Raw genomic sequence first — 27,462 nt, 5'->3', positions numbered from 1 at the left:
CAGAACTCTTCGGCTCATCCCCAGTAGCACTATGGCATTCGGTGCGTTCAGTGCCAGCATAAAACCTCGTAAATAAATTTAAAAAAACGTGAGAGTAAAGCGACGCTAATTATTCTTTCCCGATACGCAGGCGGCGATACCCGGAAAGTAAAGAGGACTCCGAAAATCAATCCCCTCGCGCAGCCGGCAGCTGTGGCGTCGGCCTGCGCTCGGCGGCAGACTGTTATGCATTCAACAGGCAGCGCACGCAGCCTCGTCATCCGCGGGGATTTTCGCCGCTTTCTGCTCCTCTCCACCTTCCCCTGCTGCATTATCGCCTTCCTTACTTCTTTCCATCCCCGCTTTACTTTTTCCCCCGCGACACAGCGAGGACACGACAGACGGCGCGTCGTTAAGTGGAAAGTCGCACGTAGGAGCCCTGGAGCCCTTGGGATGTGCTGTGTGGTGCTTCGTGGGACTCGACGCGAGGGAAGCGGTAGTCCCAGAGTCAGAATATGAGGAGTTTCTCTTCACTGGGAACACTGCTCCGGGTCGAAATTCACATTTCTTTTTAGGATTATCAGTATTCTGATTGATCTTGATGCGTCCGGCCAGATTGTATACCGATTAGGTTCCTTTCAGACTACGCTGATACAATAGCTCCCTACTTAGCAATCATATACAACCGCTCGCTCACCGATAGATCCGTACCTGCAGATTGGAAAATTGCGCAGGTCGCACCAGTGTTTAAGAAGGGCAGTAGGAGTAATCCATCGAACTACAGAGCTATATCATTGACGTCGGTTTGCAGTAGGGTTTTGGAGCATATACTGTGTTCAAACATTATGAATCACCTCGAAGGGAACGATCTATTGATACGTAATCAGCACGGTTTCAGAAAACATCGTTCTTGTGCAACGCAGCTAGCTCTTTATTCGCACGAAGTAACGGCCGCTATCGACATGGTATCTCAAGTTGATTCCGTATTTCTAGATTTCCAGGAAGCTTTTGACACCGTTCCTTACAAGCGACTTCTAATCAAGCTGCGGGCCTATAGGGTATCGTCTCAGTTGTGCGACTGGATTCGTGATTTCCTGTCAGGAAGGTCACAGTTCGTAGTAACAGACGGCAAATCATCGAGTAAAACTGAAGTGATATCAGGTGTTCCCCAGGGAAGCGTCCTGGGACCTCTGCTGTTCCTGATCTATATAAATGACCTGGGTGACAATCTGAGCAGTTCTCTTAGGTTGTTCGCAGATGATGCTGTAATTTACCGTCTAGTAAGGTCATCCGAAGATCAGTATCAGTTGCAAAGCGATTTAGAAAAGATTGCTGTATCGTGTGGCAGGTGGCAGTTGATGCTAAATAACGAAAAGTATGAGGTGATCCACATAAGTTCCAAAAGAAATCCGTTGGAATTCGATAACTCGATAAATAGTACAGTTCTCAAGGCTGTCAATTCAGCTAAGTACCTGGGTGTAAAAATTACGAACAACTTCAGCTGGAAAGACCACATAGATAATATTGTGGGGAAGGCGAACCAAAGGTTTCGTTTCATTGGCAGGACACTTAGAAGATGCAACAAGTCCACTAAAGAGACAGCTTACACTACACTCGTTCGTCCTCTGTTAGAATATTGCTGCGCGGTGTGGGATCCTTACCAGGTGGGATTGACGGAAGACATCGATAGGGTGCAAAAAAGGGCAGCTCGTTTTGTATTATCACGTAATAGGGGAGAAAGCGTGGCAGATATGATACCCGAGTTGGGATGGAAGTCATTAAAGTAAAGACGTTTTTCGTCGCGGCGACATCTGTTTATGAAATTTCAAAAAAAAAAAAAAGAAAATGGCTCTGAGCACTATGGGACTTAACTGCTGAGGTCATCAGTCCCCTAGAACTTAGAACCACTTACACCTAACTAACCTAAGACGTCACACACATCCATGCCCGAGGCAGGATTCGAACCTGCGACCGTAGCGGTCGATCGGTTCCAGACTGTAGCGCCTAGAACCGCTCGGCCACCACAGCCGGCCACGAAATTTCAGTCACCAACTTTCTCTTCCGAATGCGAAAATATTTTGTTGAGCCCAACCTACATAGGTAGGAATGATCATCAAAATAAAATAAGAGAAATCAGAGCTCGAACAGAAAGGTTTAGGTGTTCGTTTTTCCCGCGCGCTGTTCGGGAGTGGAATGGAAGGGATATAGTATGACTGTGGTTCGATGAACCCTCTGCCAAGCACTTAAATGTGAATTGCAGAGTAATCATGTAGATGTAGATGTAGATGTACCTCCTAAACTGTGATAAACTTCTTGTTTCAAATTAGCATTTTCACCACACTTTCTCAATTATTTGTTGGATGTATTCCACTCTGTCTGGCCTTACTATTTTTGTCCTCTGAAAGTTCATCTATTACCATAACTATCAGCCTGTCCCTTCCTTTTTTCAGTGTCCTCCTTATGTTTCTTTCCTTGACGATTCTGCATCCTGTCCCTTCTTCTTGTCAGTGTCCCCATTTGTTGTTTTCCTCGCCGTTTCTGCCGAGAACCTCTTCATTTCTTATGGTATCAATCCACCTAACTTTCAAATATCGTTTTGTAGCACCATATCTCGAACGCTTCCGTTGTCTTCTTTTCGATTTTCTCATAGTACACTACTCACTAGCATAAAACGTACGTTCTCACAAATTTCTTCCTCAGATAAACACCTGTTTCATACTAAAAGAACTGTTTTGGCAAGTACTGCCCTATTGAACTGTGTTAAATTTTTTTATATTTTCCTTGATCTGTCAGTTATGTGTTATTTTGATTCAAAGGTAGGAAAATTCCTTCTTCGTGGTTCCGAACGTTGATTCTAAATTTATTGATAATCTCGATTCTGATGCTCCTCATTACTGCAATCTTTGTTCGGTTTGCCTGAAGTCCCTACTCTGTGTTCATTAGTCGTTTAATTATATGATTTTTTGTCATCAATCGAATGACTGGAATAAGATTTTCACTCTGCAGTAGAGTGTGCGCCGGTAGGAAACATCCTGACAGATTAAAACTGTGTATCGGACCGAGACTCGAACTCGGTAAGTACGTAGGAGACGAGGTACTGGCAGAATTGAAGCTGTGAGGACGGTCATGAGTCGTGCTTGGGTAGCTCAGATGGTAGAGCACTTGCTCGCAAAAGCAAAGGTCCCGAGTTCGAGTCTCGGTCCAGTACGCAGTTTCAGTCTGCCAGAAAGTTTCAATCTTCTGACTCCTTTAATACGGCCCGCCATGAAAATCTCTTCCGTGCCAAACTGTTCGTCACAGAGCAGCAGTTGCAATCAACGTCCTAAATTATTTACTGAGTGTATTCCAATCCTTGTTTTCCGTTACAGTTTTTACCCTCTACAGTTACCTCTAGTACCATGGAAGTTATTCCCTGATGTCTTAACGAGTGTCCTATCGTCTTGTCCCTTCTTGTCAGTATTTTCCGTATATTCCTTTTCTCGCCAATTCTGTGGAGAACCTCATCATTCCTTTCATCATCAATCCACCCAATTTCCAACATCCTTCTGTAGCGCCACATCTCAAAAGAAGTTATATGGTTAAGGGGTTCTGCGGCAGTTTTGATATGAAATTAATATGCTGATTAATTAAACCGATCATTTAAACCACTCCCACCCCTCCCAATCCATCTTCATCTACGGTTATGCTGATTGTTTTATGACACCCAGGTGTTGATTTATGACCCCTTTCGGATAATCTGCTGTCAGCTCTCCGTTCAGGATTATTGGTCTAGTGTTTGAAGTCCGTACCATGTAGATTCTGGAAAGAGAGAAATCATAGTAGATAATAAACACACAGTCCTAAGACCACATGGTTCTCCACTTAAACATGCTATAATGTTTAAGCAGTGTGGTTTTCTGATATATTAGTCGTGTGGCATGCAACATTGTTAATACTTCAATGCAGGAAATATATTTCCAACACTTGATGTATACTCATCTTGCAAGTTTTGTATCCCACTCTCCATGGTGAGAAATATTAAGATGATAACGCTGTTAACTTCTACACCAAGGAAAACAAACATACATTATTTGTGATAGATACCCTATATAACTTTATAGAAGCGTATAGTGCCCACTCTTCACGACCAATTACAGTTCAAAAATTTCGATTTGGTCGAATCAGTCCCACAACATGGTCTTCAGTAAAGGGAAATGCATGAAACAACGACATGTTATGAGGAAATTGATAAATGCTTAGTACCAGTGTTTGACATTGAAATTACAAATCATGCTGCATTAACTTCATGAACAGAACACGGTCTCTTCCACACATAACAACTGTCGAGCAAATCTGTATATAGGATTTGCAGAACCTCACATATCCTAGTCACTGCCTAAGAATCGCTGCAGTTATGAAACTGAAGACTCAGTTTGTGAAGAGAGCACTTTGTAAACCAATCATTCTGTAGTTGTCAACGCTGAATGTCGGAGACCACAGATGCCTCAGGTGTCAGCGTAGGTAGGATGTGGGGGATCCCAATTTGGTGATCCGACATACAAAATAGCCTAAATGTGCTTTGGTATGAGAGTGTGTACAACTGAACAAAGATGGCACAATACATTACCACAGTAATCCACTTGCTTGTGTGTGTTTGTGATAGTTTTTAGGTACTATGACTGTGTTGGGGGCTATGTCTCAGAGTTGGATGATGTAAACAGAAATAGATAGTCCCATCCAGTAAGCAACAAAGTGCACATGCATGTGGATGGTATCGAAAGAATCGAAAAACGCCACTAAATCAGTACAAATGTGTTAGGACATGTTACTGCTGGCTATCTGTATTTATGCATGAAGTCTAGTGTAAATGCGTCAGTACACAGAATAACTGTTTGGGACTGTACCTGTCGTGTTGCTTGTATGTGTCTGTAATCTAAGTCGTTTTCATGGACATATCGAAGACCTATGTAAAGTTTTGTCACCTGTACTGGCGAAAAGCCAAGTCTGTGTGGGGCCATGTAGTGGTGGGGGAAATTAGAGTTTTGATGATGGATGATGTAGTTTATTGCAATTTGCGTGTATTTTGACACATATTTTGATGCGGTTTGGCAGCGTTTGGTTATAATGTATACTTTCTAGACACTAAAGCCCAAGAAAAGCTTATAAATTATGCTCTGTCTGCATTCGGTTTTAATGATTCACCTCTAAATAACGTGAGGATTCAAAACACCGACTCCAGCAAAGATGCGCTATAATATAACAGGAGCTGTACTAAAGCAGGCTAAAAGTATTTCCCCCACTCCCCGCCATCCCAACGTGAATAAACTTTAACGACTTAGAGCTGGTTCTGGCAAACAACGTTTTTCCGAGAAGTATTAAGCAAAGGAACCAATGAATAGAACAGATTTAAATCGTTCCCTATGAAGGAAATTACTACTCCAAGCACAGTTAATGTGCTATGTGTGTGAAGAAGAACACTGGGGCTACACGACATCGAAGACATTAAACGGGACTGGTGTAAATGACAAAGACAACTATAACTGTAGAAACAACAGGCAAGTGTGCGAACAGGCTTTTCATACAGCTTTAAGCATCGTGCATGGGGAATCTGGCTATGATTGGGGCAGAAGTTGGAAGGACTATTAGCACTAACAGTAAACAGTAATCGAAACTGGCCATGAGTCGGATTACTGAAAACAATACAACTGCATATTCTGGAGGAGGAAGGTGGACAGATGATAGATATATGTGTCATAATAGTGGAATGAGGTTGCATTATAAAGATGTAACTGCTGTATACCCCTATTCGTGAGTGGTACTGCAAAACATCAGACCATGACTTCTGGTATACCAAAAGCTTCGTAAGCTGTAGAAATGAATGCACCCTGAAAGACACAGAGTGTTGTAGTAATTTTAACTGTGTATAAAGATTTTGGGAGCAGGACAGTCAATGATGCTAAAATTTCTTGTCCTCAATGACATTTCAGTACTGGATCCTTCCAAGAAGCCTGTTGAAGTCGCAGCTACACGTTTGGGATAAGTTCTGTCTTTCCAGTATACACATATACGAATAGGACCATACCCATACAGAACATCTCGACGTTTAGCAGTTTGCATTAGGGATATTGCTAATTCATTATTTCAATCAACATCACTCACAAGTTAGTAATTGGGGGGGGGGGGGAAGAGACAGAGCAATGGTACAGAAATTGAGCACCATGCTGTGTAATATCATTGGTTGAGAGCATCATAAGATCGATGTGATAAGACATTTTGTTGATATGACAGGTAGTGGAAGAAAGTGGTTTGCAAGACTGGTAATTGGGTAAAATGCGTTGAAATTATGGAAAATCTGGTGAAATGACTGTAGGAATCATCAGCTTTGTTAAGTATTTGGCCAGCTTGCAGCTTGTGGGTAGGAGAGCAGGATGACTCCTATAACTGCAATAACATCAAAAACTCCTAGATGTTCAATGAGATAATCAGTTTAGAGTTGGTGCAAATAAGATTTTACTGAGCCTGGATGTGGTATCGCTGTTCACAAAAGTTCCTGTAGACAACACTTTGAAAATGGTGGTGGATCTTTTCCCTCCTGAAATTATAAAATTGTTCTGGCATATAATGACGACAATCTATATCCTGTATGGTAGAAAATTTTATGAAATGCCGGACGGTCTGAAGATGGTCTCTTCGTTGTCTCAGTCATAGGCTGACATTTTTTTGGAGAATTTTGAGGAACGTGCATTGAATTCGGCTCCCCTCTGTTCATCCTTATTTTAATGTTGACGATACAATTATAGTCTGGCCACACGGTGCAGAAGCTCTCTAACAATTCATGGGACATATATACAGCATACATCCGAACATTCGGTTCACTGTCGAGATGGAGAAAGAAGGTGGACAGCCTTTCTTAGACGTTTTAGTACAACGGCAGGCGGACGGGCGTCTCGGACACTCTGTGTGCCGCAAGCCGACGCATATCGATTTATATCTTAATGCACAAAGTTTCCATCGTACTGTTCAGGAAAGAGCCGTTTTGAACACGTTGGTATATAGAAAAAAAACTGTTTCTGACGAGGACCACCTGAAGTCCGAAATTATCTGAAGTACGTGTTCCGAAAGAATGGATATTGTGCGCGCGATATAATGGCAGAGTTCTCCAAGAAAAGGAAACATGAATATGCTGCACACTCACAGGATGAACAACCGATTTCGGTTCTTCCTTTTTGTGGCGCTATATCAAGTAAAATAGGTAGGGTCCTGGTCAGGTGGGGTATAAGACCGAGTTTTCGTCCTCCTAAGAAAACTAAGGAGATGATACTTCCTGTTAAGGACGGTCTCGGGCTCAGAGTCCTTGGAATTTATAATATCCTCTGTGACTGTGGAAGCAATTATATAGGTCACATGTTTCGTACAGTTTCCGACCGTTCTGCAGAATAACAACGACATATGGGAAATAGAGAACTAGAGAAATGGGCAATTGCGGAGCTCAGCCTCTGTGAGAAACACTAAATCCTATCAACTCTGATCTTCACCTTCCCCTCTCTCCCTCTGTCCTTTGCCTAGGCTCCCTCTCCCCTATCACCACCTGTTTTTCTCCCACCTACCTTCTCTTTGACTCCTTTCTCTCCCTCGAGTTCTTTATCTTTCCCCTCCACTGCCTTCCCTACTCCTTCTCGTGCCCGCCCTGCCACCTGTTTATTCCCTTCCTACCTTCTCTTTCACTCCTGTCTCTCCCCTGAGTCCTTTTTCTTTCCCCTTCACTGCCTTGCTCACTCCTTCTTTCATCCGCCCCCCCCCCCCCCCGCCGCCCCAAATCCATTTTTTGTGTCGTCTCCCTCCATCGGATTCCCCCTTTCTTTGCTTTCCCTCTCCTCCCCCCATTCTTCCCCCTCATCCGTCTGCGTTCTCCCCCCCTCTCCCCCTCATATGCTTTCGTACTCCGTAGTGCAGTTTTCCATGAGTGTTCACTGTAGTGTGTCCCCTTTTGAAGCATTGCAAACATCCTCCATACTATCCCTAGGTACGTTTTTAACTGTTGCGAACAGAAACCAGACTGTCGCCATGTTTTTTAATTGTGCCTCTCTTTTTACTATGGTTTTTAATCAGCATCACCAACCATTTGTTTTTATATTTTCTTCGCAACCTTTTCACCATGTTTCAGTTATTTGTTATGATATCTCCTAATTGTGTTTTTAACTTTTTTGTAGGCTACGGAGTGGCGTATTATGCTGCCTCCGCCCCCCCCCCCCTCCCCCTGAAGACATTCAGTTGCTCCTGGCGATGACGATGGAGGTCTCATTGAAGCTCGTGGTCTTATCCCGAATTTTCGCGGCAAGGAAACCGAAAATATTTTACATACCTCCAATGGTGTGACTGACGGCTGATTGTGCGTACTATCGATACAATGTGGGCATAAGGCCGGCAGAATACCTTCTTGTTCCACATTCAGTTATGTTTTGTAGGCCTTTGAAATTTGGGTAAAATGCGTTTGAATTACGGAAAACCAGGCAAAAGTTGCAAAACAACTTCGGGAAAATAGATGAAACTTAAGAAAATAGGCCAAAAATGAGCGTATTTACATGACAGCCTGGGGATGGAAATCATTCAATTTTACCACTGGTCCTACTAATAGCTGATGATACATACCACTCGTGATTTATTGGTTTAAAGCCTACAAAATATTCCCATTGTTCCACATGCAATTACGTTCTATCATCATTTATCTCTTGCCACAACACTAGAACTACAAAATTGAGAGCACAAGTGAATTACATGAAATGTTTCAAACTCCTTCGTCTTGAAGCTTGATAATGCATAAGTCATACATTTCTTCTTTCTCTACTACTTCGTCCTCTTCTTCTTAACCATCTGTTATATCACCATAACATTCTCAAGTGTTGCAGGCTCATACTACTTTACAACAATAAAGAGCCCTCACCTCCTCAGAATTCACACATCTACAAAGATTGTGTGCTCTTGGATAGGTGCCGTGAATAAAATAGCTATGTGGCAGTATTTGCAGAACGGCAGTTATAGTATTGTAATGAGAAGCCAGCCCATATCACCTACGTCGCCCAGTTCTGCAAGAGTGGAATACGTGTTATGCTCTCTCACAAAGCAAAGTACCGATGTGCATTGGTTACATGGGACTCAGCTCATGCTGTTCCATCACGAGCCATCCAATGTAGTGTATTCCTACTTCTGATCAGTTGCAAACTAATTCTGAGACAATATTGGAGAGAGGGTTGGCCAAAGACAGAGCAACAACTACAAAATGCATAGAGAGAGAGACCATCTACATGTCTGCTCAGAACTCTTAGCCAGTACATTCAACAAAGGGTAACTCCTTTCGATATAGGAGACAGAATGCTGCTGATGTAGTTCACAGTTTTCCTCTGTGGGATGTTACAAAATGACAAGGAGAGAGAGAAATGTACATTGTGACTCGCTATCGAATGTAAAATTGACTGTGTTTCTTTGTGACATCCGTGAAAGATACTGTTCTATATTGATATTTCATGTTTGTGAAATGAATATAAAACCCCCATGCACTAATTTTGAACACAAGAATCGCTCTGAAATTATACAAGTTAATTCATCTAACTGAAAGAAATCGGTTGTGTTTGTTCTTGTGGTACCATGACTGCTTTACTATGTTTTTCGATAACAGGTCGTTATTAAGATCTGGGTTAGTCGCTCGTTTCTTTGGTGTACAATGTAGTTGTTTTATCACCTTTTAGTTTGTCATCATAGTATGTCGGAGAGAAACTTGTTGGTTGAATGTGTTTCAGGTCCTGGAGGAGGCCGCTGTAGGATAATACTCTCGAAAAATAAAGACATCGTCTCACCTAATCATTGAGCGGTACAATTGGTTGAGGGTGGACTGCTGCAGTCCCATCAATTTCGAGTGCCTTCTGTGAAGTATTTCAGTTAAGTGCCATACACCAAGGTGAGCCGTCTGGGGGGAAGGGTCAGAAAGACCAGCCGGTATTGTGTGAGGCTCCAATAGATCGTTATTGTCAATAACAAACCGGAACTAGACTTACACACTACTGAAACTAACTTATGCTAACAACAAAACGCACACCCAAGCCCGAGGGAGGACTGGAACCTCCGGGCCGGCCGGAGTGGCCGAGCGGTTCTAGGCGCTTCAGTCTGAAACCACGCGACCGCTATGGTCGCAGGTTCGAATCCTGCCTCGGGCATGGATGTGTGTGATGTTCTTAGGTTAGTTAGTTTTAATAGTTCTAAGTTCTATGGGACTGATGACCTCAGATGTTAAGTCCCATAGCGCTCAGAGCCTTTTGAACCATTCGGAACCTTCGGCAGGAGGGACCGCGGAATCCGTGACATGGCGCCCTAAACGCCGCAGCCATTCCATACAGCCGGTTAGTTGTTCAGTTATTGGATATGCTCCACGCTTCAGTAATTCATTGTGAATCCTATCTTCCCCTGGAAACTTTCTACTTTTTTAACAGGTTTATAGCTTCTTCTACCTCTGCATGTGGGACAGCTACATCATCATTTTGTTGTATAATGATACCTGATCTCTCATCTGTTTTATGTGATTTTGTGTGTTTATACTACTCTGTTTAGTATTCAACCAATCATTCTTCATTTATATCGTTAACTTTCCAAATGGTATTTAATTCCTTCCTCTGCATGTAGTTTCATTCTCCAACTTTATTATTCACATATTTGCATCTCTTTCTTTACATATTTGTGTAACGTCTTTGTGAAACCATGACGTCCTGTTTGTTTTCTCACTTGCTTTATAACTCGTGTACCTAGTGCTGCTTCAGTACTTCATTTGATTTTCTCCCAAGCCTGATCTACTTTATCTTCTGCATTAATATATTTCTCTTTTATTTTCTGTGCTAATCGTTTCTATTATAAATTGTTTGCATATTCATTCCATAACGACTCTGCATTACGTTTTTCTTCTTATACTGTTGGTTTTTCTGTAGTCTTGTTCCCTCCTGCACGCAGCCTGATTCTTGCCACGAGTAGGCAGGGATCACTCCCTACGTGGTCATAGTTTAAAACCCCTGACAGCCATCGGAGGACGGACGTTCCGGTTTCTAAGAATGTAATCTATTGTAGATTTTAGACCTCTTCTGAAAAGTGTATTTATACTGCTCTTTGTGGTAAAAGGAAATATCATTTATACTCAGTTGGTTGGTGTAGCATGTGCTTATTATAACATCACCATTATCATTTACAAAGTCTTCATTAAATCGTTGGTGAGCTGTAGCGATGACACTACTTACAATACGAGAATTAGAGCCCTCATGACGCTCGAAGTTCGTCTGAAGGTATCAGACTGATAATTTCTTGTAAATGATTGTAGAAGGCCTCTCTTTCTGTTCTAGGTTTACAATCCTCTTAGCTGTACAAGGAGATAATGTTTAATTTGTGACGAGCCAGTTCCAGGTTTACTAAAACTATTCTGTCAGATGTATTAGCGTTCATCAATAAGATCTTTGTATTTCTTCTGGCTAACTATCCCTATTCTTGATTTAGCTCTTCTGTCCTTCTAAACTCCGATATAAATGAGTAGACAGTGGTGATATTCCGTCTGCCCTTTGCCTTTTTTTTTGTCTCTTGGATACCACATACCGAGGTTTCATGGTGTTTTATTTCCTCTCTAAGATCTTCATCTTTGTTATTAAAGAATTTTTTCCGTGTTCCACATCTCCAAATATTTTTTATTATTTCATGTCTTACACCTGTTCAAAGCGTTGGTTGTCATATTTCTGCCCTACATTTCTGAGGCACAGTACTGGTACTCAGATCAGTGAGATTACAACTCCAGTAGGCCTCTGGCTCTGCCGTCGGTGGGTTTGTTTCCAAGATTCTCCTTCCTCTGACCATCTTCTTTCACCATAGCTTGGGAACCCAACCTCCCCCACCAGCTTTTGTTTTCGAGTTGTGGCATCTCCTAGCCCATGGCGCTTCCGCACCACTAATCCTGTAATACAACTGGATCTTTTCTTCGGGGTTTTCTTCTACTAGCTCTTTGTGATACAACACCCTATTCCACAAGCCATTAGCTTTGAAGATATGAATTGAGGTCAGAAAAGAAAGATTTCATCGGGCCTCGAAACCTGATACTGATGGGTTCGAAAGAAGAATAGGCCAAGAGATGCCAACAGGAATGGAAATAGGGGCCACCAGTATGTGGAGGTAATGTCGAACACAGCTCAGGGCCCAAGACGCTACCCCTTGTACTCCCAAGATGGCAGCTCCCTACTGCGGGAGGGGGGGGGGGGGGCTAGTAGCGATAGTAGTGATTTAGGTAATTGTGATGGCACAGTGTGATATATCACGGACATACTGCTGCCTCATGTGTCACCTCTCACGAGGCAATATTTTGGTACCATTTTTCAACAGGGCAATGCTTGTCCCTATGTGGCACGTGTCTGAATGAACTGTCACCACGTTGTCGAAGTACTCCCATGGCCAGCAAGATCCTCTGGTCTGTCCCTGATAGAATGTGTGTAGGACCAGTTCGGACGTCCACTCCGTCCCAATACTAGTGCCAGCATACCAAGAGCCAGCTACTACGAATGCGGGCCAGTTCACATCAGGAGAGAATACAACGACTTTATGACACGCTTCGCAACCGAATCAGTACATGCGTCCGGGCCAGGGGTGGAGTGAAGGTTCAAAGTTGTACTGATAAATGGGATAACATTCCCAAATTCTGTAAAATTATTTCGATTTTATAATGACTCAAACAACATCAGATAGCTTCTCAGTCCGGGTAGTCTCATTTCGCTTCCATCTCCCCTTCTGGATGTTCTGCATTTTTGTCAGGCAGTAAGCTTTGTGAAGGTCGTTTTAGGTTATCAGGGTTAATTTCTTTCTCTTGCAGTGGGGGATTCTTTCAGTACCTTTCCTGTCTACAGAAGTTTCTGCTTTGCATCAATACCCACCGCAGTTACTGAACTAACGTGTCTTCCGCTTGTAACAGCTATCACAGAGTATGTATGACTTATTTGACCTCTCATTACGAGTTTCCACCATATCAGTGGTTTAGAGAATGAAATAACATTTAACAAAATAAAAGGTTCACCATAGTCCGTACTGAAAAATTCTATATAAGCTAGAAGAGATAGATTCACCTATTATGTGTTTATTTAGCGTTAACAGTTCTTCAATATTGTAGAAACGGCATCATTTTCTGCCTGGATTATGAATTGTGCAGAATACGCGTTGATTTTCTTGACTGTAAAGTACTTGGGAAAGACACAGAACAGATGTCACGACTGCAAATAAATAGATCAAAGAACAGTCCACGCCGCATATACTAGCATTTCATGATGGATTCACACATGTTCACAGACAGCGCATTTTATGTCTATTATCAGTTTCACAAAACAATGATAATTTAATTGACGTTCACCTCTTATTACAAACCTGGCATTACACACCGAGCAAAGGGAGTAGCTTTTCTTAATTCTCTCTGAATATTCCATTAAATATGAATGGCAGTGGAAACACACCACCAGTTGGCGTAACACGTGACAACTGCTCAGAAATCACACAGGAGAATGGATGGGTACTGTTTACTCCACCTTAATTAATTTCGCGTATTCCACCAGCTGCTACTACTGTGGGAATTTTACGTTCATTTCTCATTGCAGTCACACAAGCGCCTGTAAAGGTGCTTCACTCATGAGTGCGTGGCTAGCACTGTAGCGTGCAGTTCTATTTGCCACCTGCCAATATATTTTAGCTAACTTATTTTAGTACGTTGACGACTCCCAAGGATTGTGCGTCCCTTAATTCTCTGTTTCCCTCGTGGATTTTGACGATGGTTTCACCCCGTCTTATGTGGCTTGTCATGTACTGTCTGGACTCGTATTTTGACAGTGTTTTGGAGCTGATGTTGCATAGCTCTGAACGGATGTCCATCTCTCGTTTCATCCAAGGTTTTACCGGACAGTGACGTGTTTTTATGTCCACTTGCACCTTGGAAGCCGTGGCATATGAAGTATTGGTTTTATATAACCTGAAAAAATATCTCGTGGTTACGAAACCGGTCACCATAAAGTGGAAACATAAAAAGAAACAGCTACAGCGTGATTGGACTTTTACTGAGTTTAATATAGATTTTAAATTATTTGTTTGTCCTTCGCATTATGTTCAACTATTAATACATTACTTAGTTAGCACTACCGTATACACAACCATGTTCTACTTACACTTGCCTGCACCTCCGCAACTTACAGAAGCCACAATTTCCGATTTATTCTTCACAGAAAGGGGAGAGGAAGGAGACGGACTCGTATCCAAGATAAATGGAAACCCTTGACCCCACTAGCGGTTACAGTAAAAGACGGTGGCGGCTTTGCCACTGCAGATGCTGTCACTAAACTCAAGGTAGACTCTGTGACGTATCTTCCCGGGTGTTACATGTGACCAAGTTGAGCAGCTACATGTAGCCGATTGGGAGTGCAATGACTGTTACAGACTTTCGGAACAGCTTTCCTTCTGGTGCAAGGGATGACGAAGGCTGTTCCATTAGGACACTGTGGGTTGGATGGGTTGACAATGGCTATAATACACGGAATGCTTGTTGTGCCAAAGGTTCCTGGCTTGTCACTGTTTTCTGTCGATGGTCGCTGGGTACCGTGTCATGCACACGCTGTTCGAGGAAGGAGGTACCTTTCGGCTCAGAGTTCCCAGAAACGGGAACTGTGAGCAGAGTGATGAGTGTACACGGTGCTGTCCTGCCGCCTGCAGAAGCTTGGCAGTGAGACAAGGGCTTTACTTATTGATGTGATGTCCCCCGCATGTACGGCAGTACTGTGAGTCTGCTGCAGGCTCCGGAACCTGTCGGTCGTAGTGTATTATTTTCCCCTTTCATCTGGGATATGCGCAGAATTTCACTCTGTACACGATGTGTATACAGCTGGCTAGGCCAATCAGCTTCACATGTTTAACAGGTCTCATAATTTTGTGATTGCTAGAGTCGGCATTTTCTACGTCCCATTAGAAATGCTTCTCTAGACCGCTTTAATATTGATGATGTCGAGGCGACTGGTCACGGAGTATTATGTTTGCACGAGAGAGATCTCGTACCAGTTGTATGTTCTTGGTTGGACAGTAGATTTGCTACACGTGTAATGCATATGTCATGATTAAAGGGGATGCTAGTTTCGTCGTGAACACGATGAGTAGCCAACGTTATTGAAAGACTGTGGCATGTTTGTTTTCTGTTTGTAATACTGAACTGTTTTGGATTGGTTCAGTAATATTTTCCCATGCCTTACACACGCGGATGTAAACTGTTTCGTGTACTAATGTGCACGTTTATGGCAATTTATTCAAACGTGGAAAAGCCCATGAGACTCTAAAAGGAAAGCAATTGTTCTTAACAGTTAGAGTATTAATGGAAATTGTTTGATCATTTAGACTCAATAAGCTTCTGAAACTCCGTTTTACCAGCTTATGTTCCCATGTCACTCTTGTTCGAGTTCGTTTAAATGTTATATAATCTCAGTCTTTTATTAATAACTTGTTGATGCCGCTAAGTTCTTAGTTCAAAAGTATTACACTTATGAAGCCGATCATTATAGCTGATTGTTCACATCAACTCACATCTGTATCTGTATAGCCCCACTTGACGATATTATCAATAAATATGTTATTATTATATTGTTAAAAAGACCTCTGTAAATCGATTCCGTCACTTTTATCGTAAAGTCTCAACCACACGTAACAATGTATGTTATTACTCCAACAAGCTATAGCACTTACAGTTGAGTGCCTGTGACAGGTAGAGCATCCTAGCTTCGAACCATGTGATCTATGTTCTGCTGGCGTGAGGAGGCACCGATCTAGAGGCCACGGTGACGAGAACTGATGTCACAAGGACGGCAGTAACTGTTGCCCCTGTAGTGCTAAGGTGTTCCAACATCGGCATACCTCGGTAATGCGGTATCAGGTGCAGCGGCTTTATGTTGTTGTACCGCTGGTTGGACGCTGTATTCCGCCCAACTGAGACAAATGACGCTCACTGGCAGGCACTTCACGGCTCGAAGACTCGGAGGGCGTCAGCTGGCCCCTCTCCCCGGAAGCCGGCCTCCTGCGTTCGGATGAACTGTGGTGGTCTTGCTGCGGCAGCCAACACACGGCAGAGTCCTTTTCAAAACCCAGCTACGTCATTATGTCAAGCCCAGCAGGACGGCATGCTCTTACGCAAAACAAGCCAGGTCTTGTTGGACCTGACGTCATGCTCATTGCCCGAAAAACACAGTCTAAGTGGCTCGAAAAGCCAGTTTTGCCTCACTGATGGTTGTATCTTTCAGCATACCTTAACTGCTGAGGATGCGGGCGTCGACAAGCGATTGGACTTCCGTCATCGGGCCGTCTTGTGCCCACGCCACTGCAATTAATAGCAGTTCGAACATCCCTCAATTTCTTCCGCACTCAAATGCTGACTGTGGGCAGACAAAAGTTCGAGGTTGCGCTTGAATGTAAGTCGCACACACGCTTTACAGAACAGCTCCTGGAATTAATATAAAATTCGTTGCGACGTGAGTCCAAAGGACAGTTTCATTGGGCTCTGAAATTCGTTTGGATTGGACCAGAAGTTTCTTCTCAGATATTACCTGCCTGGTCATGTCGCTCGTCTACGACACTTTGCTGCATGCTGGAGAGCTTTGATAGACCAATCAGTAACTGTTCTCATATAAGACTTTCGATGAGGAAGTATGTTTCATATAATGTGGAAGTTACCCAAAATACGGTACTAGCTACACTGGATATTCGCAACAGTAAGTTAGTAGGGTTACTTACCATATATAAAGAGGAGTGTGAAGAAGAAAATTAATAAGCATCAACATGCAGCAGGACAAAGGGAGTGCTTTAACCAGATGGGGATGGCTTACCTGCAGACTCTACTTCTTTTAAAAACCGTTAACGGTTTCCTTATTTCTAATCTGATGAACAGCAAGAGGATTGCTGTCTGATTGCAGGTACTAGGGAGTTGGGCAAAGCACTGTCATTTCTGTTACAAACACGTGTGTTTGCTGTTGTGTGGTTACTTTCTTGACAAATAAGGAATGCAAAAAAGCCATTTCATGTAGTGCTCAGTGATGTGCAGCTCGCTGGAAACACAGAAGCCAGCATCGGGAACAGCAAGAAGTTAAGTGTAAGAATGAAGGGGTGTTCCTGAGTTAACAATCAGCTGAGCAAGATCCTAGATTAGGTACCGTAACCCTGCTTGAAGACTGGGAGGCATGGTTACACAGCGTCGATCGTGAGATAGCAAATTTAGCTCATTAATATCAAATACTACGACTGAAAATTCAATTAACCCTTCGCGGACCAGAAAATCTATATAGCGTTGCCTACGAGCAGGGTCTCTCGGGGCCGTGTTATTTAAATTGACATAAATTGACCCTAGTTTGACTATTTATGATGTGAACGACTTTTGAGGCATAAATACTTTTAAAGTAATTCTGTTTATTTAAAGTTTACATTTAAAAATGACGTTAGAGCTTATCAACAGCCAGTTTGAGAGAGACATTGTGGCGTTATTTAAACATGTGCTTACCTCAACTTATTTCTTATTTAATGACCAGTATTTTGAACAAGTGGACGGTGTCGCCATGGGAAGTCCTCTGTCTCCCATGGTGGCCGCCTGTTTTATCGAAGACTTTGAGGAAAAAGCACTGGAGTCAGCAAGTCTCAAACCTTCTTATTTTTGGCGGTATGTAGACGATACTTTTGTGGTGTGGCTCCACCGAGTACAGACATCACCTGTGTTTCTCCAACATCTGAACCCCCTCCATCCCAATATACAGTTCACTATGGAAGTGGAAAAGAATGGCATCTTACCATTCCTGGACGTCTTAGTCAGAAGAAGAGCTGATGGTACACTGGGACACAGCGTCTATCGAAAATCAACTCATACAGAGCTATATTTGCAGGCCACAACTTGCCATCATCCTGCGCAAGGCGGTAGTGTCCTATGCTCTTTGGTGCATAGCGCACATGTAGTCTTAGATGCCGACAGTCTGCCTGGTGAGCTACAACACCTGAGAACGGTATTCCAACAGAATGACTATTCCGATAGCCAGATACGCCATGCATTCCGTTCCAAGCAAACTCAAAGCAGGGATGTAAATGAAGATACGGAGGCACACACTGCAACAGCGTTCTTGCCCTATTTTGGCGGCATGTCTTCCAGAATAGAAAGAATCCTCAAAAAGCACGACGTCAAGCGTGTGTTTCGGCCACCAGCAAAACTGAGGAATTTATTGTTCTCGGTCAAAGACGACCTTGGCCTCAGAAAACGTGGCGTGTATATAATCCCATGCCAATGTGGAAGATCTTATATTGGACAGACATGCCGAACCGTGCAAGTACGTTGCGTCGAACATCATCGTCATACACGCCTGGGACAACCTGATAAATCAGCGGTAGCGGAGCATTGCCTGGATACGGGACATCGTATGTTTTACGAACAGACGGAAATTTTATCCCCAGCGTGTTATTAAGGACGCCATACATATCCGCACGGCGGACAATCTTCTCAACAGGGATTCAGGTTTTCAACTGAGCGCCGCCTGGAATCCAGCACTGGCTGTCATTAAATCAAAAACAGAAGAAACAAGATTTTCCGTTTCCTCAAGTGACGCAACGCGTAGTTGAGATTTAGTTCAGACTTTAACCGCAGGAGCGTACGGCAGCACAGTCATTGCCCATAGCGCACGCGTGGATGGCCTTTCTGCGGCTCCCAGCAGGGGGCACCAGGAGCGCCGCTTTCCTCCAACTGCGAGCATCTTCCCTCGCACGCGTATTGCCTGCTCCCGTCATGATAAATTCCGACGACGCCGCGCGACTATCATCAGTGGCGCCTTGCAGCAGTGACAGCAGCAGCTACCACCACCTGATGATGTCGAACAGTTGCATCGAAGAAATATTGTGCGATTTACACAATACGATTCGGTGGCAAACCCGAGAAGCGTATTCGGAACAGATCCGTCGGGAAAGCATGAACAGTCACAACTTTTATACTGTTATTCTAATTGCAAATTTACACAGGGTCCCCAGAAGACAGCAGAATGTCGTGAGAATACAGGTTTTGTGCACCTACAACATTTAATTTGACTTTTCCTGTCTTTCTTCTCTACACAGAATGCACAACTTCTCCTTTTATTGGTTGGTGGTTTCACTGCTATTCCTGGATCCGGAGCTGCTAATAAATTCATTGACTTCTTTACCCCTGCTGCTTGCTTTCACAAATTGATGATGCAACTCCGACGCTCATTTTTTCTGTTGGTAGCCTGCATCATCCAAATATGCATTCATTATACTTACATTGGTCATGTTGAAGAAAATGACCAACGCTAGTTCCTTGTTTTTCTCTTCACACTGTAGTATCGGGTCTTCTGTTCCGTGGTGTCAACGTAGCCCTTTGTAGCATTGTATATCATAATAAATTCTGGCTTCTTTACTTATGATGATGACACAGTTGGTTAGTCAAGAAGAGAACTGAGGACGTGACAACTACTGTCGCAGGTTCGAATCCTGCCTCGGGCGTGGATGTGTGTGATGTTTTTAGGCTAGTTAGATCTAAGTAGTTCTAAGTTCTAGGGGACTGATGGCCTCAGAAGTTAGGTCCCATAGTGCTCAGAACCATTTGAACCATTTGAACAAATAATGATATAAATCGAAAGATGTAAAAAAAATATCGCAGGTGTTATTACGTCTCAAGTTCAGTCACCAGAGATTTCACAGCTTTCTTTCCAAGTCTAACGCCTCTAGTGTCTTCCTTCTGCCCCAAACATACTTTTGTCTTCCAGCAGTAGCTTGTTGCCTGTCACAAGTTGTCCACAACTTTATTCCGTATCTACCAGGTTTCGATGGAATGTATTGTCGAAACGGTAAGCGACCTCGAAATGTGAGCAAATGTTCACTCATGATCATGCACCATCCTGAAACGTAGGAATCGCTAAGGGTAATTTCCCACATCTCAAAACTTCTGTGATTGGTTCCAATTTAAGAGTTAACCATAAGTTGTCAATGCGCGACACCTCAGAATGGTAGCGGTTGAGAGACATAATTTCGTTGAACAGTGATCGATCCAAAGGTGACTGATATCTTCATTTCTTGACTTGTAACCTTCCATTCAGGATCAGAACACCATGAAACTTTTGCATTTCATGCGTATCTGTAACCATCCAGCCCTCGTAAACGATTCGACCTCCCTTGTTGGTCCACATACATACATTGTCAGTGAGGAGTACACGAAGGAACAACACAAAACAAGATTCCTCATTATCATAGTTTCTAATCGAATAACTCGTAGATTTCTGTTCTTCTTTCATTTAATCATTTTGCTACATCTACCAGAAATTGAACCTTGAGGATCTGTAGCCCATATTTCATTTCCGATGACGATAAAACAATAACTCACACTCAACAGAATTTGCACTAATTGTTCTAGCCCATCTTTGTAAAGGGATTCTTCATGGTCACCTCCTTCGTGTAGTTCTGAATTCCCAGCGACATTTATTTCACTATCACCATCACTGGAGGATTCACATACACGAGGGTTGTTTTCAGAACCAAACTAATGCTCCAACAGTTCCCTTATCTTCTCATATGACAGTCCTCTTCTCCGTAACATTTTCAGTTCGTAGAACAGACAGCTGTTATGAAACAATGCACCAAGATAAAAATGTGCTTACCATAAGGAGGACTGTTGACCACTGAAAGAATAGCTGTGTGAGTCAGCAATATGTAACGTTCCCTGGCAAACTCACACTATTAATAAACAAAAATTTAATTGTACCATATACGCTGCTATGAAGCAATTTGTATATACTGTAATTATTTAACAAAAAATATTATCTAATTTTGTGTAAAAGACATTCGTTATTATTGTAATATTTTCCGTAGCAATATTCTCGATGTATTTATGATTGTAATATTTCTATACTCATAATGTAATTGCGAAATGTGTCAATATCTGCGATAACAAAAATGTAAAATTCAGCCACAGAGGAAAATAATGTTGTAAGATTACAAAGAGATGTTAATGGTCAGCAGTAATATAAAAACCACCACGTAGTGTGTATTCTTTGTCGTCTCCCTGTAGAGCTGCAAGTGAGAGCAAGCTGTGACGTAGCATTTTATGAACGGGTAGACTTCTTCTGTCTGTATCTAGATTTAGCCGCCATTAGAGGAGAAATTACAAACTAATGTAAGTTGACTTATTGTTGTGGTCTAAATACATTATAATTTATCAAAAGTGTGTATTATTAATGTAAATTAGCTTGCCCATGTCATCTATAATATTCCTTTAAAGAATTTTCACCGTTTTTAGCGGTGTTGCTGGGCTGTGCCGCGACCGAACGATTTGCAGTGGCGGCACATTTAAAAAATTGTTCCGCTAAGGAAAAATTAACCAAACCCGTAAATCGGGAGCAGATAAAGATTAGCAGTGAATTAAGAAAATGTTTTTTCTTTTACAGCGATCCTGAGACTGACGGAGTTATTTACTAGTTTCACATTTGTGCATTCATAGGCGGATAGTTAACATAGGAATTTAACAATTTTGGTTCTTTCAAATAACTTAAATGTATAGTGAAGTGTGTTTTATCGATGATAATTAAACGTTGGCTTGGCAATATTTAACCATTTTCTGCTAATAGAGACAGTCTTGTGTTCCATAGCTAACGCTGGGAAAGAATTCAGTAAATATTTAAAAAAAAAAACCACTGCATTTAGAAAATGTGTGCCGAGGCCGAGTTATATAAAGGATTTAATTCTCAACTAAATATTCTTAGTCAGTTAATATGAATTCACATAATTTTAAACGTACTTAATTCTGTGTAAATGAATTTTTATTACCACACGTAAATAAGAGGTCCTACAACAAAGTTCGTATGTACAGAAGGAAAGAAAAATAAAATCAAAAATGTTATATTTTTTTTAAAAAAAGGTAACAATTAATTTTTTTTTAATTTCATTAAATTGGCGCCCAACGTGGGGCTCGAATATGCAGTGGCCACAAAATACCCATGAGATAACTAGGGAATTATTGTAGTCGAACTTTGTTGGAGAACAACTAATATTTTTTCATGTATTGTATGTATTGCCCAACCAATATTGTGTGGTAATACCTGTATCTGATTTTTTGCATGAGAACACTATATACCCAGAGGCAAGCTGAAGAAGAGAGCTCATTATATCGAAAAATTAATTACCTACCACAATACCAGGGGGCAGCTGCACCCAAGATAGATCACCAAAAGGTAAAGCTACAGTGTAGTTGTCCTGTGGGTAGTAAAGTAGCCTCAGTGCAGTGTTCTCGGATCACTGGTGGTGTGCTTATTGTTAGTGTTTTTTTTAAATAACAGGACATTTGAGTAGTTAGTCATTGTAGTATATAATAAGTGTGTTTCAATAAATGACCATTTCTTGTGTGATTATGTCAGTGAAACCTGAGTGTTAGGATATTTAGTTCAGATTTTGTTTCTTTTGTTGACTATGGTTAGATTGCGTAGTCAGAAAGATATAAACATGGATAATGAACAACAGTTAGCAAGCAGTGATACCGAGGTAGAAAGTGGGGCACAAAGTAATGTTAGTGGCGTAGTTCAGGAAGTACAATGTGAGAATCTGGGGACAGAGGGGCAAGAAATTTTGCCGCTGCCAGCCAGTGATTCAGTTGAAAGTAGAAATACTGTGCCACCCACAAGCACTAGACACGGACCAGAGAGTGGTGAGGTGTCAGAAGTGCAATCATTAAGAGTTATGTTCGAACGCATGCTCAATTTCCAAGCTACGTTTGTGCATGAACAAGCAGAGCGTGACCAGAGATTTGTAGCTGAATTTGCACGTATGCAAGCAGAACGCGATAGAGAACGTGATACTAAACAAGCAGAGCGTGATCGATGCCAGCATGAGAGAGACTTGCAGTTAATGCAATCTTTGGAAGCCATGCAAAGTGTGATTATTAGTTTGAGACAAAACTATGAAAACATACCAAAAGCGGTGCAAAAACTGAGCGAAAGAGTAGATAATATCCAAGTGGCTAACGCCAGTATCGTGGGTGAAATCAGTGTACTGGCTAACAGGATGGAACAATTAGCAATTGACACAAGTCAAGTAATTGAGCAGAAAATGTCCGAACAAGTGCATAAAATTGAAAACCAATCTATAAAAAAAATAGACGACACGGTGCACGCCGCAATTGAAGCCAAAGACGTGGGCTCCAATGCGGAAGTGCAGGACCTAAAAAAGGTGGTGCAATTCCGCTGTGGCAGCGGAATGTCAACCGTCGTCTTGCGGAGCTGGAAAACTGCTTGCTGCACGGCGACGCACAGGCGTGTGTCACGACAGCCAGGTCCAACAATGATAGGCATATAAATACAGCAGTGAAAAATTGCGACTGCGAGACAGAACGGGCAACCAGTGTTAGCGAAATAAACAAATGTCACTCCAAAATTGCGATTGAAGAAAGCCTGATTAGAAACCGACAGTTTCAGATCTTTACAACGGAGAAGAAATCTGTTCACCCTGTAGTGTTTATCAAGGGATTTAGAAACATTTTGCCTAGCGTTTGGAGTCATACACAGAAAATACAGTTCGTTATGTCTTACATACAAGGAGATGCTGCATTATGGGCAACCGAAGCAGCTGACAGTTGCGACACATATGAGCAATTTGAAAAGGCATTCTTGGCCAAATATTGGTCAACATGTATTCAGGAGACATTACGGAAAGAGGTATATAATCCAGAGCCGTATTCTCCAAGATTAGGCAATTTGCGAAAATATTTTGAGAAATATATTAATAAGACCCGTTACTGGGACGAGCATATTTCATCCCGGGATTTGATCAGACTTTTGAAATCACACTTGCCGATACACGTAAAGGAAAAACTTAAACACGTACCGGAGACAGACATTTCTTGTCTGTTCTGGACTCAATTGACCAGATTCAGGAGGATGTTAAGGCAGCCTCTGAACAGGCTAGAAGTAACGGAAACGGTTACAGAAATTGTCGAAATAACACGCCTCCACCAAATAATGGAAACGGCGGAGGTAACAATAGGATACAAGATTATGTACAAAACGGGAATAGAGGTAGAGACCGGAACGGCAATAGTCCGCCGGTGAACAATGACCGGAAAAGGAGGTTCGACGACGGGTATGAAACAGGCCCACCAAGCAATAGTAGATGGAAAAATGCCAGGGGGCCGTGGAACACTAATACCTATAACGATGCAAACCGAACTTGGCCACAGAACCAGAGGCCCAGTCCAGACCGGCAAAACAGTGAAAGATATGACAATAACCGACCGCCACCACAAAATGCGCCAATTGCGCAACCGTGGCGGCCGACGCAACACAACTTACACATAGTGGAGGTTAGCGACACAGAGCAGCCACACCCATCCACCTGTAATAATTCAACAAACTACACTCCTGGAAATTGAAATAAGAACACCGTGAATTCATTGTCCCAGGAAGGGGAAACTTTATTGACACATTCCTGTGGTCAGATACATCACATGATCACACTGACAGAACCACAGGCACATAGACACAGGCAACAGAGCATGCACAATGTCGGCACTAGTACAGTGTATATCAACCTTTCGCAGCAATGCAGGCTGCTATTCTCCCATGGAGACGATCGTAGAGATGCTGGATGTAGTCCTGTGGAACGGCTTGCCATGCCATTTCCACCTGGCGCCTCAGTTGGACCAGCGTTCATGCTGGACGTGCAGACCGCGTGAGACGACGCTTCATCCAGTCCCAAACATGCTCAATGGGGGACAGATCCGGAGATCTTGCTGGCCAGGGTAGTTGACTTACACCTTCTAGAGCACGTTGGGTGGCACGGGATACATGCGGACGTGCATTGTCCTGTTGGAACAGAAAGTTCCGTTGCCGGTCTAGGAATGGTAGAACGATGGGTTCGATGACGTTTTGGATGTACCGTGCACTATTCAGTGCCCCTCGACGATCACCAGTGGTGTACGGCCAGTGTAGGAGATCGCTCCCCACACCATGATGCCGGGTGTTGGCCCTGTGTGCCTCGGTCGTATGCAGTCCTGATTGTGGCGCTCACCTGCACGGCGCCAAACACGCATACGACCATCATTGGCACCAAGGCAGAAGCGACTCTCATCGCTGAAGACGACACGTCTCCATTCGTCCCTCCATTGACGCCTGTCGCGACACCACTGGAGGCGGGCTGCACGATGTTGGGGCGTGAGCGGAAGACGGCCTAACGGTGTGCGGGACCGTAGCCCAGCTTCATGGAGACGGTTGCGAATGGTCCTCGCCGATACCCCAGGAGCAACAGTGTCCCTAATTTGCTGGGAAGTGGCGGTGCGGTCCCCTACAGCACTGCGTAGGATCCTACGGTCTTGGCGTGCATCCGTGCGTCGCTGCGGTCCGGTCCCAGGTCGACGGGCACGTGCACCTTCCGCCGACCACTGGCGACGACATCGATGTACTGTGGAGACCTCACGCCCCACGTGTTGAGCAATTCGGCGGTACGTCCACCCGGCCTCCCGCATGCCCACTATACGCCCTCGCTCAAAGTCCGTCAACTGCACATACGGTTCACGTCCACGCTGTCGCGGCATGCTACCAGTGTTAAAGACTGCGATGGAGCTCCGTATGCCATGGCAAACAGGCTGACACTGACGGCGGCGGTGCACAAATGCTGCGCAGCTAGCGCCATTCGACGGCCAACACCGCGGTTCCTGGTGTGTCCGCTGTGCCGTGCGTGTGATCATTGCTTGTACAGCCCTCTCGCAGTGTCCGGAGCAAGTATGTGGGTCTGACACACCGGTGTCAATGTGTTCTTTTTTCCATTTCCAGGAGTGTAGATTCAGCCGAGATACGCTCTCCATCGTCGGCTGAGGTTTGGAGTGAGAGCAGCCCGACACAGAACAAAATATCGGGAATCTGTATCCTCAGGTATAATGACGGGTTACAGATGGGACATGAAGTAATAACTCGACCACCCACGTGCATAAAGGAACACAAAGACAAAGTACAAGCGATAATAGAGATCAAAATTAACAATATTGATGTACAACCAATAGTAGACACAGGTGCTACTGTCAGTGTCATGAGTATGGACTTATTCAGAGTACTGGGGAAAGAAAAGCGTATGCTGACTTTTCCTGTAAACAATTGCAAAGTCACTGGAGCCATCAGTGCACAGCGACAAATAATTAAGCTCCAAGTGCGGGTAGAGATGTACATAGGGGGAGAAGCCATAGCATGCTCATTCTTGGTAGTAAAGGGTTTAAAGATAGCCTGCATTTTGGGTGTAGATTTTTTGAGAGAAAGGACGCAGTAATCGACCTTTCTCGGGGAAAATTAAGTTTGATGAAAGCGGGTAGGAGGATAGAATTGTCCATGCTCAGATTTGAAGAGGTACCTGTGCCTACTTGTAATGCAATTAACATAAAATGTAGGAATCAGTGGATACTACATTTAGACAATCATTCTCTGGGACAAAATCTCTATTATCCAGACGTACAAAGTGATCAATTAAAAGCAAATGTGGACGCACTTGTGAACAAAGTATCACAGTCCGAAAATTTGAACTCAATGCAACAGCAGGATTTGGTACAGTTATTATCTAAATATGCAGATGTATTTTCAGAACGAACAGGAATTGTTAACGGATATCAAGGCAATATCGAGGTGAAGCCCCACGAAGCCTACTATCGAGCCTCATACTCCATTCCTTAGTCCAAGAAGGAAATAGTAGCTATCTCTTAGCAGATCCCCACTCAGGGAGAGTACGGGGACTGTATCCGCGTAAGGATGTCAAAAAATTCCAACAGTAAATGACTAATAGTCCTATGTGTTATGTGTAAGAAACGTACACCATTCTTTTGAAAATGAATGAACATTAATGATGTGTGATCTGTGGAGATAATGTACTAGTGTAGAAGTATTTAGTTATAAGAATATGATTGACTTTCTCTTTTGTTTATGAATACTTGTGTTATGTTTTCTTTTAATTAGTGTTAGCTTAAACATGCTCTAAATGTCTGCACAGATAACCTGATTAGTGCAATTATTTGTAGTGTTAAATTGTGACAGAGATCAGTCAGGAGGAACATTTTAGTAGTGATTAGTTTGTGTACTGCATAATATTCTATATGTGTGTCAAACTTGAAATATTTCTTGGTACAATCTTTTCTATTATATATATATATTTATATATGTGTAGCTGTCAGATTGACAGATTCGAACCCGGAATAATATCAGTAATATGAGACCCTGAGAACTTTATTTTCAAACCAGTGTTATCAAAGAAAATAATGCATCCAGTAGTGACCCGAGGGCACCATGGGAGGCAAACTTATTGCAAATTTAAGTAACGCAAAGTTACGCACAAAGAAGCTTCAATTGAAGCATGTGCAGATCCAATCAGTTAAAAGAGCTAGCCTGATACAGTCCAAGTCAATTTTAGCCTACAGAGACTACACTG

General features: G+C 42.9%; 1 protein-coding gene across 1 annotated transcript in view; it reads right to left on the bottom strand.

Moving 5' to 3' along the window:
• Positions 1–15,927: 15,927 nt before the first annotated feature.
• Positions 15,928–27,462, bottom strand: part of LOC126468428 (melanopsin-like) — a 193,922-nt gene continuing 182,387 nt past the window's right edge. The window contains exon 5 of the mRNA XM_050096551.1: positions 15,928–16,086. Coding sequence (XP_049952508.1) covers positions 15,928–16,086 — 159 coding nt within the window. The remainder of the gene's footprint in view (positions 16,087–27,462) is intronic.

The sequence above is a fragment of the Schistocerca serialis genome, chromosome 1 (assembly GCF_023864345.2).
Source record: "Schistocerca serialis cubense isolate TAMUIC-IGC-003099 chromosome 1, iqSchSeri2.2, whole genome shotgun sequence".
Classification (NCBI taxonomy): Eukaryota; Metazoa; Arthropoda; class Insecta; order Orthoptera; family Acrididae; genus Schistocerca; species Schistocerca serialis.
Note: the sequence above shows the minus strand (reverse complement) of the source record. Positions and strands in the feature narration are given on the sequence as shown.